This window comes from Pan troglodytes, chromosome 5, assembly GCF_028858775.2.
Source record: "Pan troglodytes isolate AG18354 chromosome 5, NHGRI_mPanTro3-v2.0_pri, whole genome shotgun sequence".
In the NCBI taxonomy this organism is placed as follows: Eukaryota; Metazoa; Chordata; class Mammalia; order Primates; family Hominidae; genus Pan; species Pan troglodytes.
Window position 1 is genome coordinate 19,216,184 of NC_072403.2, and position 18,699 is coordinate 19,234,882.

General features: G+C 46.1%; 1 protein-coding gene across 14 annotated transcripts in view; it reads left to right on the forward strand.

Moving 5' to 3' along the window:
• PHACTR1 (phosphatase and actin regulator 1) overlaps window positions 1-18,699 on the forward strand; it is a 574,604-nt gene that overhangs the window by 548,340 nt on the left and 7,565 nt on the right. For 13 of the 14 annotated variants that reach the window (XM_009450525.5, XM_009450527.5, XM_009450524.5 and 10 more), the window contains 2 exons: window positions 8,809-8,864; window positions 14,219-14,280. In XM_009450525.5, the coding sequence (XP_009448800.1) occupies window positions 8,809-8,864; window positions 14,219-14,280 (118 nt within the window). Of the gene's footprint in view, window positions 1-8,808; window positions 8,873-14,218; window positions 14,281-18,699 lie in introns of those variants that run through there. The other variant, XM_054685597.2, reaches the window with a different exon arrangement.

Sequence of the window (18,699 nt, forward strand, 5' to 3'; positions counted from 1 at the left end):
ATCAAAGACAAATCTCCCAATGAAAGGTAAAATTTTAAACTAAAATAAGTCATCTTCAGTGTATCTCAACTTGAAAGAATAAGCAAAAGCTATCAATTGGGAACTCTTCTATAATTCCAATACGGAACATTGCAAATCTACATGCAACCCAATCTGTCCTGCTTCCCTGCTGTCCCAGTAAAGAGCTGTTCTTCTTCCACTCAAAAATAATACTACCTCCATCCCTTGGATCCCAAGCCCTCCTACCTTCTCAAGACTCATGCACTACCAATTGGGCCTCTCCCTTTTTATATATTCAGCTTCCCCCTCCACCCCCCACCATCTAATCTGGATTATTTCCATTAAACATGCCCCATTTTCATCTATTAAAAAAATAAAATTTGGGCTGGGTGTGGTGGCTTACGCCTGTAATCCCAGCACTTTGGGAGGCTGAGGGTGGATGGATCACCTGAGGTCAGGAGTTCGAGACCAGCCTGGCCAACATGGTGAAACCCCATCTCTACTAAAAATACAAAAATTAGCTGGTGTGGTGGCATGTGCCTGTAATCCCAGCTACTCGGGAGGCTGAGGCAGGAGAATCACTTGAACCTGGGAGGCAGAGGTTGCAGTGAGCCGAGTTTGCGCCACTGCACTTCAGCCTGGGCCACAGAGTGAGCCCTCGTCTGAGAAAAAAATACAATACAATTTGGCCAGGTGTGGTAGCTTATAACAGTAATCCCAGCACTTTGGGAGGCCAAGGCAGGAGGACAGCTTGAACCCAGGAGTTTGAGACTGGCCTGGGCAACATAGAAAGACCTCGTCTCTACCAAAAATTAAAAATTAGCTAGGTATGGTGGTGCATGCCTATAGTCCCAGCTGCTCGGGAGGCTGAGGTGAGAGGATTACTTGAGTCCAAGAGGTTGAGGCTGCAGTGAGCCAAGGTGGTGCCACTGCACTCCAGCTTGGGTGACCAGAGTGAGGCCCCATCTCTGAAAAAAAAACAAAAACAAAAACAAAAAAAACCAATAAAATAAATAAAATAAAATTCCACCACAGCCTCCTTCACTTCTACTTCTCTCACCCCCTTCAAAGCCAGGCTTCGTGGCTAAGTCCTCCAGCTTTGGTGCATCCATTTTTCCACCCCTGTCCTCAGCCCTCTCCAATCTGGCTTCTCTTCCTGCCACGCCACTGAAGGGGCTCTAGGTGTTGTCAGTAACAGCCTCCATGGTGCTAAACCCAGTGGGCATTTTTTTCAGGCCTCATCTAACCTTACAGCAGCTCTGAGCACTCTTTGTGGGCCATACCTATCATCTTACTGTTAACGAAAAGATTGACATGCAGGTCAAAGCAAATAGCACTTATTTGGGAAGCAAAAATGGCAGCTGGGGTACAGCGGATCAGGGCAGCCCTGAAGAGTGCCCTGTAAGGCAGGCTGCAGGAGAGAATTTTTAAAATAGAGGATTGTCATAAAAAGTTATCTTTGGAAGTAGTTCATTGGCCAGGCAGAAATCCTAAATCACAAAGCTGTTGTGACTGGTTAGTTAATGAGAGTACTCTCAGCTGAGGTGTTGAAGGCCAGCAGATGCTGACTTCAGTTGTTTGACTGAGTCTATTGGAACATCCCCTGGTTTGACCTTCAGCAGGTGTGAGTGCGATCCTCTTGCAACCTTCGACTCCACTTCAGAAAGCCTTAGCATTAGTTACTATATTTTCTTTCCCATTACATTGCTTCCATGATATGACATTTTAGTCCTCATCCTACCTCCAAGAACTGCCTCTCCCCAGAATCCATGGCAGGGTCATCCTCCTTAGTCCATGCATTAAATACTGGAATTTGGCAAAGTTCCATCCTAAGCCCTCCCTTCTTCCCATTCTCTACTCTCTCCATACTCATGGCTTCAAATATTGTCTATATTGCAGACTAGTCTCAGATTTCTATTACTGGCCTAGTCCTCTCCTCTCCACTGAGCTAAATGTATCCTGCTGCCTACATGACAGCTTCATTCATATGTCTCAGGAGCATTCTGATGTAACAGATCCAAATTCAAATTCATGGTTTTCTTCCACTCTTCACAAACATGCTGGTTCTCTTGCAGTGTGCCTGCCTCAGTGAACAGCATTCCCATCCATCCAGTTGCATGAGTTAGAAAACCTAAGGAGATATCCTGTACACCTGCTTCTTCCTGTCCATTCATGTATGCTGTGGCTACATGACTTCTAAGAGCTTGCACATCACTGCCACAGTCTCGCCCAAGCCTCCACCATTTCTCACCAGGTGTGCCAAGCCTCCCAAAGCCTCTGCTCAGGTTTCCTCTTGCCTCTCCCAGTCCCTTCTCCATATAATAACCAGCATGATCTTTTTCCATTGTAAGTCTGATCATTTCATTCACTCCTCCCCTCTCACACCCTAAAACTTAAACTCTTCAACGGCTTCACATTGCTCCTAGAAAAAGAAGATCTAAGTCCTGGAAGCATCTGTATTAGGCCATTCCCACACTGCTATGAAGAAATACCTGAGACTGGGTAGTTTATAAAGAAAAGAGGTTTAATTGGCTCACAGTTCTGCAGGCTGCACAGGAAGCATGACGCTGGCATCTGCTTCTGGTGAGGCCTCAGGAATCTTCCAATCATGGTGGAAAACAAAGGGAAAGCAAGGAGTCTCACATTGGAGGAGCAGGAGCAAGAGGGAAGGGTGCTACACACTTTTAAACAACCAGATCTCATGAGAATGCACTCAACTATCACTAGAACAGCACCAAGGGGTTGGTACTAAACCGTTCATGAAAAACTACCCCCATGATCCAATCACGTCCCACCAGGCTCCACCTCCAACACTGGGGACTACAATTCAACATGTGATTGGCAGGGACACAGATCCAAATCACACCCACGGCATCTGGCCCCTGCCCTCCTTCCCACCAACCTTCTCTCCTTACTCTCTGCCCAGAAGGAGCATCCTTCTTCCATCCCTGAGCTCTGGGCACAGTGTCACTTCCTCCTGGAAGCCTTTCCTGACCTCCTGATTTGGTCAGATCCAGAGATCCCTGCACCAAGTGCCTCACCATGGAAGCCCTTACTCCAGCTACATTTTGCACTCATTTCTGTGACTGTTTGATTAATGGCTACCCCCCATCCTCTTCCAATCTTCTCTGTTCCAGAAGGGCAGGGACTGGTTTTTCTCATCACTGTACTCTGGTACCTAATGTAGAACCTGACACAGCACTGGCACTAATAAGTAACTTGCTAAATGAATGAATGGGTTTACATTTGAATGTAACTGAGTCTGTGGCACCCATTTCTAAAACAAGTCTTGATAGGAATGAGATAGAGCAAGAGTGATAACATAATTCTAGGAACTCGAGAGGGGAGGACTCCAGGGAATAGAGTCAATGCAGAACCACAGACACTTTATCTCCTTCACAGTTTTGCCTTGTGCCCAGCGAGCCCCACTTCCGTGTGGCTGCTGAATGGTTTTTTTCTGACTCACCTCTTGCTGGCCAACTGAGATGCTGCAAGAATGTACAGTGCCTTCTACTTGGGCAGTGAAAGTCTAAGTCACGCCCAACTTGCTTGTTGTTTTGAGGATATTTTATTACATGCCAGTCCTTGGAAACTGTTGATCAAGTTTTACCTTGCACATTGTAATCACAGATGTGCACCTCTAGGCTGTGAGCCCCTTAAGAACGTGCCTGGCCCTCCACGTGGCCCGTGGTTCATGTTGGGTAGATTAGCAGATGAAAGACTTAGGAAAACAAAAATTGGAATTCTTATCATTTGATCTCAGCCAGCGTCTCAAACTCAGAGGCCCTCGGGGTCCAGGAATGATCTGGAAAAAAAAAAAAAAAAAAAAAGCAGGACAGATGTGAGCGTGCTCACCTGTATTACATAAGTGAGGCCTGGGGAGTGGGCTAATTTGATCACACACACTCTGTCTAAAGGCATTCAGGCTCCAAAAAAGTATAACCAGCTGGGCTCAGTGGCTCACACCTGTAATCTCAGCACTCTGGGAGGCCGAGGTGGGTGGATCACCTGAGGTCAGGAGTTTGAGACTAGCCTGGCCAACGTGGCGAAACCGCATGTCTAGTAAAAATACAAAAATTAGCTGGGCGTGGTGGCACGCACCTGTAATCCCAGCTACTCGGGAAGCTGAGGCAGGAGAATCGCTTGAACCTGGGAGGTGGAGGTTGCAGTGAGCTGAGATTGTGCCACTGCACTCCAGCGTGGGTGACAGGGCAAGACTCTGTCTCAAAAAAGAGAAAAAAGTGTAACCTCTGAGCATGCCAAAGAGAACTGATAGAGTCAAATCCAGTGCACCAGGCATCAGTTTGCAACCTCTGACTAGTAAAGTATCATGGTTATGGCAGACAAAATATTGGCCACCCTTCCACAAGATGTCCACATCCTCATCCCCAAATCTATGAATATGTAACCTCCCAGGGCAAAGGAGACTTTGCAACTGGAATTCAGTTAAAAATCTTAAGATAAAGATTAAATGAACTAACATATGTACAGTGCTTGGAACCATACCCTTACATTATAGGCATTAAATCAGCCTTAGCTTATTAAATTAGTATTTATGATTTGCAGAGAAAAGAGCATAGGCCTAGCAGGATCTGATACCTTGTCCGAGGTAAATAGGTTCAGAGCAGAGCCAGGACTAGAACCCAAACCTCCTAGCTCCTGAGCTACTTAGTGCTTTGTCCCTACAATGCCACCATATGATTTTCCTCCCAAATCTCATTTTCAAGGTCAAAACAACTAACTATAGCACAGGCCCTTCTGGCGGGCTCAGCTGCATTTTATAGCTATGATTAGTCTTGATGTTCTCAGTCGCTTTCCAGAGAAATGAAACATAAACAGAGGAACTCATTTGAAATTATGAGTGTTTGACTATAAAGCAGCCTAGTTAATAACAGAATTTTCTCTGATCAGAGTCTAGTCACTCAATTTTGCCCCCTCCAAATATGACCACCCATTAAAAAAAAAGGGGGGGGCCACCACAGAGCCAGTTGTCATGTTCACTAATGAGATCAATGGGATGGCACCGTCAAAGCTGATGAGGGAACAATGTAGTCTGCAGACACTTTGCATAAGACTCCAAAACACTGGCCTGACCTCCAAGATGTAGGCGCCACCCACATTTACAAGGCTTTCTCAAAACATTCTGCCCCCAAAACTTAGCTTGACTTAAAGCCTGGGTATTACCAAACCATTCCATAAAAGTGGCTGCGCATCTCTTATAAAAGAAGCAAGTATTTTTAGGGAAAATAAACTGGCAGGTGAGAAAGAGCTGTTAAGATCTTTCAACGTGGAGTTGGTAAGCTGCATTCCAGACCTCTGACACCGGCTCACTCAGTTGCATAATCATCGCTTTCCTCCTGCAGCGTGAGAATGCTATTTTAGAAAGAATTCAAAGACTACTGCATCCAAATTTAGACCCCCTAATATTGTGAATTTCCAAATACACAGCTGGCCCTTGTCAATGGGGATGAAAAATGTCTTAATGGGATTGCAAAGAAAAAAAAACAAACTTTGACTAGGAGCAGTGGCTCATGCCTGTAATCCCAGCACTTTGGGAGGCTGAAGTAGGTGGATCACCTAAGGTCAGGAGTTCAAGACCAGCCTGGCCAACATGGTGAAACCCTGTCTCTACTGAAAATACAAAAAAACTAGCATGGGACAAGGTGGCACGTACCTGTAATCCCAGCTACTCAGGAGGCTGAGGCAGGAGAATCGCTTGAACCCGAGAGGCAGAGGTTGCGGTGAGCTGAGATCGCACCACTGCACTCCAGCCTGGGCAACAAAAGCTAAACTCTGTCTCAAAAAAAGAAAAAAACAAACTTTTTTCACTCTACTCTCACACTTAACACACTTCTGTGACCCCACACATTTCTGTGTGAGGCAGCTCCCCACACACCAAGCAATTCTCCAGCAGACATGAACTGGACATCCTGTAATTCAATTTGATTCTGACCCTTTCTACTGGGACAGTGTCAGATCACACAGGTTAAGGACTCAGTCCCACAGAACTGCCCCCACTTCAGATGCCAATACCAAGTCATAGGTTGTCACATATATTATGACCCACTAGCTGTAAACTGGGGTTCTCACAACTCCCTCTTTGTGTTCAAATAATTTGCTAAGACAGCTCACAGAACTCAGGGAAACACTTACTTTACCAGTTTCTTACAGAGGTTACAGATGAACAGCCAGATGAAGAGATGGACAGGGCAAGGTATTGGGGGAGAGAGGCAGAGCTTCTGTGCACTCTCTGGGTGCCACCCTCCCAGCAGTGCCCCCCAGCCCCGTGGTCAGCAACCTGGAAGCTCATCTAATCTTGTGGTTTAAGAGTTTCCATAGAACTTCACCTCCAGCCCCCCACCCTCCTGCTTCCCAGCTGAAAGCTCCAGGCCTCTAACTATGTGTTCTTTCTGGTGGCCAGCCCCATCCTAAGTCACCTAATTAGCACAAACTCTGGTGTAATCCAAAGGGACTCATTCCAAGTAACAAAATACACTCCTGACACCCCAGAAATTCCAGGGGTTTTAGGTGCTCTGTGATAGGAACTGGGTCAAAGATAAATATGTTTTATATTATACCACAGGGATATTTTGAAAAGGAATAATAAATATGAAAATGTTCTTATACTCTTAAAAACACTTTGGAATGCAATTTCCAACAGTTTCAGGGTGCTATAGGCTTTATAAGCAGGTATATGACCAAAAATCCTTTCTCTGACATTGTATTAGGCCATTCTTGCATTACTATAAAGGAATACCTGAGACTGTGTAATTTATAAATAAAAGAGGTTTAATTGGCTCATGGTTCTGCAGGCTATACAGGCAGCATGGCCCTGGCACTTGCTTGACTTCTAGAGAGGCCTCAGGAAACTTCCAATCATGGAGGAAGGTGAAGGAGAAGAAGGCACGTCACATGGCAAAAGCAGGAGCAAGAGAGAGAGAGAGTGAGCAGGGAGTTGCCACATGCTTTTTTTTTTTTTGAGACAGTCTCACTTTGTCACCCAGGCTGGAGTGCAGTGGCACAATGTCGGCTCACTGCAACCTCCACCTCCCAGGTTCAAGCGATTCTCCTGCCTCAGCCTCCCAAGTAGCTAGGATTACAGGCATGTGCCACCATGCCCGGCTAATTTTTGTATTTTTAATAGAGACGGGGTTTCGCCACAAAGTTTTAAATGACCAGATCTTGCAAGAACTCACTGTCAAGAAGATAGGACCAAGCCATGAGGGCTCCCCATCCAAGCACCTTGCACCAGGCCTCCCCCCGAGCAATGGGGATTACCATTCAACATGAGATTTGGGCAGCGACAAATATCCAAACTATATGAGACATTGAAGCCCATTCCCTATATAGGATGTGTGGTGGTGACACGGGAATGTCACAGAAGCAATTGATTCTGGCCCAGCGCAATAAAGAAAAACACAAATGACAACAAGCTTTGAATTAAAAATATAGTCCTTTCTGGGAGACTGATTCCAGGACTCCCTTGGATACCAAAATCCAAGGAAGCTCAAGTCCCTTGTATAAAATGGCGTAGTATTTGCAAAAAACTATGTGTATCCTCCCATATCCTTTAAATCATCTCTAAATTACTTATATCTAATACAAGATAAATGCTATATCAATAATTTTAGACTATTGTTTTTTGTTTTTTTTTTTTAATATTTTCCGTCAGCAGTTGGTAGAACCAAAGAACGTGGAACTCATGGACACAGAGGACCAACTGTAGTTAGGTTTGGAGACTCCATTGACTTGATATTTTCACTCTAGGATCTCTCTTTAAATTTCAAGATGTGAACATCTTGCCGACTATAGACACCAGTTTCTAATACCCAAGGAGGGACTGCAACTTCCTCAACTAGGAGAGCATCATTTCTACCCCTTAGATCCCAATAGAGGAGTCTGAGAAGCCTAAAATTTCTTCTACAATGATTCAATTTCTCACACACCTCATCCCAATGGGTGAAGTGGAATGCTGGATAATTGCAGGGTTGTTAAACAATTACCAAAAGCTTCAAAGGTACAGATGTCTCTGTTCCTGCTCAGGCTCCTGAGTCCATGTCAGTCATTCCTGGGACCTAAGGCAGGCATTCTCCCCTCAGATGCCATGCCCGTTCCCTGGCTACTTCTGTCACTACGTGCCATCCACTGCCTGTCCCACCTCCACCCATTGCGTCATTGCAGGCTCATGCCCTGTCTATGATGTTTCATGTACGGTGGCTAAATTTCACGCCTGGCCACAGAAGTATCATTTCTGTGCCTTTGCCACTCATGTCTTCTAAGCCTCCGAAATAAGAGGAGCAGGACCAGAAGAAGAGCAGCCGTTGTTCTCTGCAGACAGACACATTCTCTCACATGTCCCCGGGGCCACAGACCTCTTTATGTTCTAACTGGGTCTGCACAGAAGAGGCAGGAGACAGGCTTTAGCCTCAAGGGAGGGAGAGAGAGGCAAGAGGCCACAGTCCCCAAGTTAGGAGGCCACAAGGAAAGAAAAGGACTTCTGTGAAGAAAAGAGTCCCGTCTGAGTTGCAGTCCACTTGCCTGGGGCCACTGGAGGAGACGGGGCTGGGGAGGGGCCGCTGCAGGGAGGAGGGCGGGGGTCAGCGGCTGTGACATGACGCACGTGCCTCTCCTGGGCTTGAAATTGAGGAACTGAGGAGGCGGTGGTGGCGAGAGTCAGTCTTTCAGAGCACAGGATGGAACAAGAACTCCAGCCACTGACTGTCTCATGTATCTGCAAGGGCCGAGGAAATTAATGACCCAAGGAGGCTATGATATGGTCCAAAAACTTTTCCTGGATTTTTTCCGTAGGCGGCTGAGCCAGAGGCCAACTGCAGAGGAACTGGAACAGAGGAACATTTTGAAACGTAAGTGACTAAGCCCATGGCAATCCCTGATGTTTTGTGGCGGCTTTTGTTATTATTTAATGGTAGGCCACAAGGTTTCTACCTTGCGCCTCTGTGGAAAGCGTTGAAAACCTTTCTAACGGTTGAAGCTTCATGTGTGCATGTTAGAACACCAAAGATGACCTCCCCAAAGAGAAGGCAAATTTTATTCCCCTTTATTCTTTAGAAGCTCACGGGCGGCAGGCAGAACCTTCCTTTTAGTGAGTTGTAAAGTCAGAGAGAAGCTGAAAAATTAGAGTGAGACCACTTATTATTTAATGATTTTTAAGAGCAGGGTCACCTTTAAACCAGAATTGGCTTGAAAATGGAGACTGTGATATGCGCGGCTAAAATAAGGGAAATGTCCATTTGAACTGAGACTAGAAAGCATGACTTTGCATTGCAGCTGGCTGCTGTTGATAAAAGTCCCTCATCCCTTTGAATGTTACATTGAAAGACTAAGAAAGCATTTCCATGCGAAGTGCTTCATGTCTGTCTCTCAGGATTCCCACAGCTGGTCCCGGGCATGCCTGTCTGATGCTCTCATTCGAGGAAAACTGCCTTTCACCATTGCTGCAGACAGAAAAAAATAAATGAGCCGCTTGTTTGGTTTAGGACACAGAGACATTTGAATATGTACAGAGGATCCACTTGGTGCTTTAAAAAAAAAAAGAGAGAGAAAACAGGATACAAAATACTAAAAGAGATCAAGCATTTGATGGACACCAGTATGCATCAGTTTAGTGGTAGATATTAAGTAACTTAAATATCAAACCATTCTATTCATTCATTGCTACCATTCTCGCCAACACTGGCCTCAAGATAGTGAACAAATATTTCTGGCTTAATTCATGACCCTGTTCCCCCTACCCCACACTTCTAATTTCTCTCCAGAAGAGAAAGATATATACTATGCAGAGTTTTCTAGAAATGCTATGTTGTACAGACTGACTCCTTGCCTCCCCCGGCCCCCCCGCCCCGCCCCGTCCCCAGTAAATCACATGCAACCGCAGTGTGAGTTTGCCGGGAATTTCCACTGAAACCACACTAAGATATTCTTGACTTTACCTTTCTACCGTGCTCACTGTGGCCTTGTGACTTGGTCGGCATTTCGTAGTCTGCTGAAGGTGGGTGCTGGGTTCCGCTTTGATGGGGAGGCCTGTTGCCTAGAGCACCCCCCCCCCCGCCCGACGCCCCCGCATGTCCGTTTATGTCAACTCTGCCTTTATCAATGTCTTGCCTCCCGTCCCCACGCCAGCCGCCACTTCCTCAACTCTCAGTAGAAGTTATTTTCAGGATTAGCCTTCCTCAGTCGTGGGGGAACCCTACGCATTGCCTAGGTCTCTAGGAATGTGTGTTTACTTTTTTCTGCCCAAGGGGTACCCTTTAAAGTTTCCAAGCTTAATATTCTATATAATGAATTCAGAGCTTTTTCAAAGCATTTCCAAGGTCAGGGAAGCATTTGGCTTGTAGGATGTCTTCCTTTCGGCCCCAATCTTGTACCTGAGCCATTATAAACTTCCCATTGTTGGAGAGAAAGATAAACAGCCAGGTGAACCTGTACAACTTACTCACAGCCCGCCGCTGTACTTGTGGCCTCTGACCTGAGACCTAAACTCAAAGAAGCTAAAAGCCTCCGGGGGATTATTTAGGTTTCAGAAAATAGTGCTTATCACACCAGGAGTACGGTTTCTGGAGAGATCTAAAATCCCCTAGCTCAGCTCTGGGCTCTCTCAAAGATATCAGATCCCCGCTGTGGCTTGTCCAGATCCCTGGGAGACTACAGGTCCTTTGAGCTTGGGTTTTTACCGCCATCAACCAGGGAACTTAAATTCAGGGGACCAAAAAGGAGTTGTGAAAGATTGTTCCCATGGTTCTCTTTTATTCTCTTCCCTAATCCCTCTTGTCCTGGCCACATAGTTGCAAATTAAAGAACTACTTGACCAATTCTAACAGGTTGATCATTTCATAGTTTTGAAACTTTTCAGAAATCAACTTGTTTTCCCATAGCTTCTTATTTTTCCCTGTATTCTGGAACTATGTTCTCCTAAATATTTTTTTAAATTTAATCTATTGCGATTGTTAAACAAAAAAAATGTCTAGTGGTATAAGAAAACATCCTCCAATAGTTTGTTTTAAAACTGATTTTCTGAGCTTTCAGCCATTTGAGGAACTGCTCGGTGTTGGGTGGTGGGGAACAGGCACAGAGATGCCATGGCTCAGCCCTGGAGCTTTGAGAGCCTTGGGTTGGTTTCCAGCCCCACCCTGCCTGGTCCTGCGAGCAGCCCCCGTTCTGTCCAGCAGCCAGTGAGGCCCGGTGCACCTCTGAGCACATAATGAGCCCTCTGATGGTGGCAGCTGTAATGACGACATCGTAGGCCTTTCCTGGCCTGTCTTCCCAGTTGCCTAATGGGGTTGTCTTGGTACCTTCTGCCTGAAAATTCATGAACCTGGGTTGGTCAATGGCTTTGAACTAAAGGTATCAATTCTGTAGGTGGTAGCTTGTGGCCCCACCCCTCAGAGTGACCTAAGAAACGCACATAGGAGATGAAGGCTCCATGCTGTGTCAGCTGTGTCACAGGATGCCCGCCTTCACGGCTCTGAAGGGACCTGTAGGATCAGAAGTCTGAGGCTAGTAATGAGGAGGAGAGCCGGCCCCACACAAAACATGACCACAGGAAAAAACCTATCTGTGTAACCACTGAGCCAGGTAGGGTGTGACTAGCCACTTAACACCCCTGAGCCTTCAGATCCTCAGTTATAAACCAGGAGTGGTAGACGAGGTGGTCACTAGGTCCCCTCATGGCCCTAGTATTCTGTGCTTCTGTAAATTTTCACCGTGTGCCCTCTAGCTGTCCCTGGTGACCCAACATCCAGACCACCTTTTCTTCCATCCGTTTTCCCACCTGAGACATCGCAAAATGGGAGTTCCCTCCTTCTGGTTCTTGCTGTCTGCCTCCCCATTTAACTCCGCTAGATTAATTCATACTAAGATATTAATGGCTGACTAGTTTAATAGGTTTTATCCCACTGAAATTTGCATTTGTACAAATGTCACTGTCTGGGGGCTCCCTACTTCCGGGTGTTGCTGTCTGCCCCCCAGTTTATCTCTACTAGATTAATTCATACTGAGCTATTAATGGCTGACTAGTTTAATGGGCTTTTATTCAAGAGAAATTTGCATAAAAAAAAAAAACCCCTCCGGGAGGGAGATAGGATCTCTAAATCCAAAGGAAAGCACACTCATGGTGACGGTTTCAGGCACTGTAGGGTAGGCTGGAGCAGGGACCTCCGGTGACCTCAGCCCACAGCAAGATGTGGCTGTTTCTTGTGCTGCCTTTCTACAAAGCCTTATGCCCACAGGTGGTTGGGGGGCCAAATCAGGCCCGTGGGGGTGGCCCTCAAGGGCCTGATTTCTGCTCTGACCTTACACCACTTGTGCTAGTGGGAGGTATAGTCACCTTGAGTGTAAAGGTGACACAGTTATCAGATGGTACCCACCCCTTTCTAGGCATAGGGGGTTTCCTTCCTTTAAAGACCTGTCCCAAGGCCGGGTGCGGTGGCTCACGCCTATAATCCCAGCACTCTGGGAGGCCGAGGCGGGTGGATCACCTGAGGTCAGGAGTTCGAGACCAGTCTGGCCAATATGGCGAAACCCCGTCTCTACTAAAAATACAAAAATTAGCTGGGTGTGGTGGTAGGCAGCTGTAATCCCAGCTACTCGGGAGGCTGAGGCAGGAGAATCACTTGAACTTGGGAGGTGGAATTTGCAGTGAGCCGAGATCATGCCACTGCACTCCAGCCTGGGCAACAGAGCAAGACTCCATCTCAAAAAAATAAAAAATTTAAAAAATTAAAAAAATTAAAAAAATAAAATAAAGACCTGTCCCATACTGAGACAATCAGCAACCATACCTGAATTGCACGTGTGCACCAATACAACAAACTAATGAAGTTACCGAAATATAATTCAACAACTGTGATTTTCAAAATGAGCCAACTAGTGTCCCAGGCAGTCGTGATGCACCCTATGCCAAAATCAACGTGTTTCCTTTTACTAACGCCATTTGAAATTTAACGGCTGAGAATCACAGGCCTTCTTTGATACAAGCTGACTTCCATAGTTTTTTCAAGTCCAACAATGCTACGCTGATATCTGTGCTTCCACAGATATCAAGGAATTCTTCCAAGGTTCAGAAGGGAAATGGTCTACCCCAGGTCATCCAGTTAGCTTAAAAGGAGAAATAAGCCCAGATTCTCTGCCCATCAAGTATCTGCCCCCTACCCCAGACTCTCCCATGTACAGCTATTTAAAAATCTGATGAGTAAATCACCCACATATTAAGCCAAGAGCTTTCAGGCTCTGCAGTCTACTCTTCTGAGCCACTCCTAAAGAGTCTACATGCAGGCAATTGTATCCCACACTCTGGCCTCACCCATGCTCTGTGGACTTCTTGGAAGAGTCAAACAATCGATGGAATCAGGGCTTGTGAAAGGTGAGCATTTTGAAATTCCTCCTGCCTTGTCTTGTTCCTGCAGCAGGTTGAGGCCAGTCTTCTGCTCTCTCTACCCCCACAGGGCACCAGACACAAGGACTATACCACAATGAGCCTCCTTCAGTGTCTGGGAGGCTCAACAAAGAATGAGTGAGCCCCAGTCTTATCCAAAGAAAGGAGCCTCACATCTCCCCAAATGCCTGTGTGTCCCCGTGTCAACATTCCCACCCACCTCCTTGGGCTGTGCGGTGGCTCGCACCTGTAATCCCAGCACTTTGAGAGGCCAAGGCAGGAGGATTGCTTGATGCCAGGAGTTCAAGACCGGCCTGAACAACATCATGAGACCCCCATCTCAACAAAACATTTTTAAAATTAGTCAGGTGTGGTGGCGTGCATGTGTAGTCCTAGCTACTTGGGAGGCCGAAGTAGGAGAATCACTTGAGCCCAGGAGTTCCAGGCTACAGTAAGCTATGATTGTGCCACTGCACTTTAGCCTGGGAGACAGAACGAGACCATGTCAAAAAAAAAAAAAAAACCTACCTTCCTGCCTTGTAGCCACATTTCTCAACCCAGCATCTCTGCCTGGAGACCTGAAACCCCATGTGATGTAAAGAAGGCAAAATGACAAGGTCAGCCTGCTCAGTAGCAATTTGAAACAACGCAGGTAGTTTGGAAAGCAATCCCCATAAGGAGAAGGGCAGCTGGGGGAGGGGACAGGAGTACTCTCTTCCCTTTATTAAAATGAGATGCTTGGCCTAGAGCCTGCCAAGGTCCAAAGGATGCACCTGTACACAACACTGTTTACTGAAATAAAAAAACATCTTAAATATTTTTTTTTAGCTCGGAATGAACAAGAGGAACAGGAGGAGAAGAGAGAGATCAAGAGGAGGCTAACCCGAAAGGTAGGTGGTTCTCCATGCCAAGAGCTGGGACAGGAGAGGGTGGGCTGCCTGCCACACCTCTGCCCTCTGCTGGCCTCAGTGGCCTCGCCGCTGCCTGGTTCCTCTCCTCCTGTGTCAGAGAGTGCCACTCTCTTACTCTATAAGACCTCTCCACTCAGCTTCATGACCCTCAGTCCTTTCAGCTGGTGACATTCAATGTTGTTTGATTTTGTGACACCCACCTACTCCCTAACAACTCGATGGCTATTGCGTTGTATTTTTGATTATACTAAATGTTTTGTTTTACAAAATTCACTATAATCCCATTAAGCAATGGGAAATTCATAATCAAAATCAGTAGTTCAAAGGCCAGGTTCAGTGGTTCGTGCCTATAAACCCAGCACTTTGGGAGGCCAAGGTGAGTGGATAGCTTGAAGCCAGGAGTTCGAGACCAGCCTGGGCAACATGGTAAAATGCTGTCTTTGTCAAAGTAAATATACAAAAACTAGCTGTGCATGGTGATGTGCACCTGTAGTCCCAGATACATGGGAGTCTGAGGTTGGAGAATTGCTTGAGCCCAGGAGGCAGAGGTTGCAGTGAGCCGAGATCGTGCCACTGCACTCCAGCCTGGGCAACAGAGCAAGACTCTGTCTCAAAAAAAAAAAAAAATTACTAGTTCGAATATTACACAATTATTTGCTATGACCCTGGGAAAGTATAGACTTTTTTTTTTTTTTTTGCTCCCCCTGACACTATTCTTTCCCTAGGAATTAAGAACTATGCAACTTTATTAGGCTAAATTACGAAAGTACTGACAAATTTAAAGCAGATGTTTGAGAAGCACGTAGATTAAAGTCATAAAACTGGAATTTTAATATAGTCTTAACCCCAGAAATAGATGGTTTGGCAATGCACTGTAGCCTCGCATGCATCTCATTCCACATGAGTGTCCTCTTTAATAATAAACGCATTGTTAAGGCTATTCTTGGATGATGCTGAAAAGTTTAATTAATTGATGACATGCAAGATATAATACTCCCTTCTGTCTGACGAAGTCAAAGTGTTTTTAATCAGCCTCCTACAGTGACCATCTTGAGAGAAAGATACTCTCATATCTTAGCTACAGTTAAGAGGCCCATTAATATTAATTTTAAAAAGGTTTATTAGTGGATTTTTCTCTCCAGAAATATCACACAAAGGAAGAAATTCAGAGATCCTGAAATATCATACCAATTATTAAGGTGATGGTTTGTATTTCTCAACACTTTCCCTGCGAGCATCCCAAATACCTGGTGACAAGCCAAATGCCAACCCAATTAGCAAGAGCAGGACAAACAAGTGCCTGAATGGCCAGACGACTGGCTGGCGTCACCCTGGTGGAGACTAGAGCAAGAGCTAAGTGACTTCACCAGCCAGTCGCTGTCCCACCCGTCAAGGTTGGACCCTTTACATCCTTAAGCCCACCCACTCTTTGGATGCAGGGTGCAGTTTTTCCTGAGATTGAGTAGTGAGAAGAGCAGGAGAGATGCATTAGCTTTTTCTCATCGTGTCCTTGAAATGACTGGGGCTTGAAAAAGACACTGTGATAAACTTTCATTTCTGATACAGAAAGGTCTAGACACTTAGAAAAAAAAAAGTTGTTTAAATCAGATTTTCATCAAATTTTTCAGAATTGGTTGCTGGAGCCCCAAAATTCACCCAGTTTTAAGGTTGCTTGCTAAAAGACGGTCATAGAGAAATACTTAGACATTTATTTAATTCCTATCTCTTAACAAAGTTGATATGATTTTGCGGAGAACTTGACTAACTGCATGATTTGGTAATGAGCGAGTAAAGAGTCTTCCTTTCCACACCCATCTCCCTAGGGTAGGTAACACTAGGGATGGGGACCCCAAATAGTTCATAGTTTTTGCAGGTCTCCACAATCAAATAATTGCCTCTTTGTTCCTGCTCACCTCTCCTTTCTTCTCCCAGGGAAATGGCCTTGGAATTTTAGCATTTGCCCTCCCCTGGGACTGGCTGGGGGGGTTAGAAATAAGGAGCTTGAGAGGGGATAACTGCTTCTAAGAGAGACTGGAGAACAGAGGGGCAACTTCCACATCTGCTTTTGCGGGCAGAGATGTGGCACCTTCCGGCAGGTAGGGAACCAACATCATCACTTCCTGGCCCTGTGAAGGTTCTTCTCCTCTTGAGCATTTATCACACTGAGACCAGATGCCAGTGATGGTGGCTGCTTTACAGTGATCTGCCTTCAGCCCAATAACTTCTTCAATAAAATTCTATTTAACTGTAATGCACTAGTAAGAAAAATAAAAAATAAAACGTAGTAACTGAGGCTGATAGCAACAGACCAGTCATTTTCTCTGACCAAACTGAGACTAATATAAAAATTACATGCTTTGTCTTTTTAAAAAAAACATGCCTGCGGCCAGGCGCAGTGGCTCACGCCTGTAATCCCAGCACTTTGGGAGGCCGAGGCGGGCCTGACTTTGGCTGCAAAGATTATTTTTGCAGCATTCAAGGAAGGACTTCAGGTTCCAGATGCCCCGAAGGCTACAGCCAGCACCAGGCCAAAGGTGCGTCTTCTGAGCCTTTCGTGGTCAGGGACATGAGCCCATGCACATGGAGGAGCGTCCTGGTGGCCGTTTGTTAGTGCTGGGGTCCGTGCACCAACTGTGACTCTCAGAGGCAGCAGCCAGCTGCATCCTCGCTCATTCCCTCTGAGCACTTGTGCTCTATGCTGTCTTGATTTGGAAAGACGGTGTCCAAGGCCCCGCGATGTTCAGGCATAAGAAACAGCCCCTGACCTGCAGCATTTGTGCTTAGTCTTCGGTTCACTCCAGACTCTGCCATAGATAGGATATTAGTAAAATCCAGGTCAGTTTCCAGGAAGAGAAATTTGAAAGTCAGGGCTTAACAACTTTTCTCACATCATGGGTGCAGTTAGAAAATAACCCTTTGGGCTGGGCTCGGTGGCTCATACCTGTAATCCCAGCACTTTGGGAGGCTGAGAACGGTGGATCATTTGAGATCAGGAGTTCGAGAGCAGTCTGGGCAATATGGCGAAACCCTATCTCTATTAAAAATACAAAAATTAGCCGGACAAGGTGGCGCATACCTGTAATCCCAGCTACTCGGGAGGCTGAGGCAGGAGAGTTACTTGCACCCAAGAGGCGGAGGTTGCAGTGAGCCGAGATCATTGCACCATTGAACTCCAGCCTGGGCAACAGAGTGAGACTCCGTCTAAAAAAAGAAAAATGAAGAAAAGAAAATAACACTTTGTCCGGCCCCTTGGGGTAAACCCAGCAAGTCCTGAGGAACACAGACAGGATTCTGAGTAGGAGTCTGTTTATCTGGAGTAAATATGGCAAATGTTGCATGTCTTTATGTATTTTAATTATAGCACAAAATCTCCCTGCACTCACATTGTGGAGAACATGTTTTGGAGTCAGGATGACTGCTGTTTTTGTTTACGGTGACCACAGCCATAACAGCCTGGGAAGCCTGTGGGTTCCCACGACAGGCCCACACTGGTGCCAGAATGTTGTCGTGCCTAAGAAAGCCAAGGGAGGCCTACATGCAGTCTAGGCAGGGGGGCCGGCACCAGAGGCGGCTGAGCCCCTGATCCCCAGAGCTTCCTGCCTTTGGCTGAGAGGGAGCTGCAGGCCTGCCTTGGCCCTGTCCGGGGTGTGCCACCACTCTATTTGATACCTGCCAGCCATCCTCTAATTGTGCTCTGCCAGCGTGGGAGCAAGTTGGAACATTCTCGCACCAGCCAAGGGTGTCTGGAAGCTGCCTGTTGCAGAGTCGAAACTGCCAGGGTGGTTTGGACTCCATTGTGTTTGTTTTACGGGCCTGAGTTGCAAGATTCTATGAGACAGTGTCTTCTAGTAATAGAATTACACAGTCTAGGGCTCAAAGGGAAAATTGCTTTTAAATAGCATTGGTTGAACATCATTTGACAGCATCTTAAAGAGAGCAACTGTGTTGCTCCAGGAGAAATAAACCTGGTGACAGGAAGAGATAATAGAAATGTCAGCCTTATGTTGCTAAAGTAGAGGAAGGGTCTTCATGGCTAATATCGGGAGATGGCAAAATACATACGAATCTTCCTTTTACTTGCTTCATCCCTCATTCCTGCAGTCCTTCATCATGCACCATCCAAAGGGCTGGTCCTGAGTCTCCCTTGGCATAAATGTGGCCTTTTTCTGTACTTACTCAACTCCGCATTTGTTGACTGACCTTCCCCTTGAACTTCTTGCAGAGGGCCATCAGCAATGTTTGGGCTGACCTCTTCAGCCAGCAGATCCCCATCCCTGCATACCCCAGAGTTTGCATACCATTTGCACATATGCTTTTTTGCATCTAAAACCCACACAAAATGCACTGCAAACCCCCCTTGCAGAAAGCACTCGATGTGACACAGATGTGGATTCACAA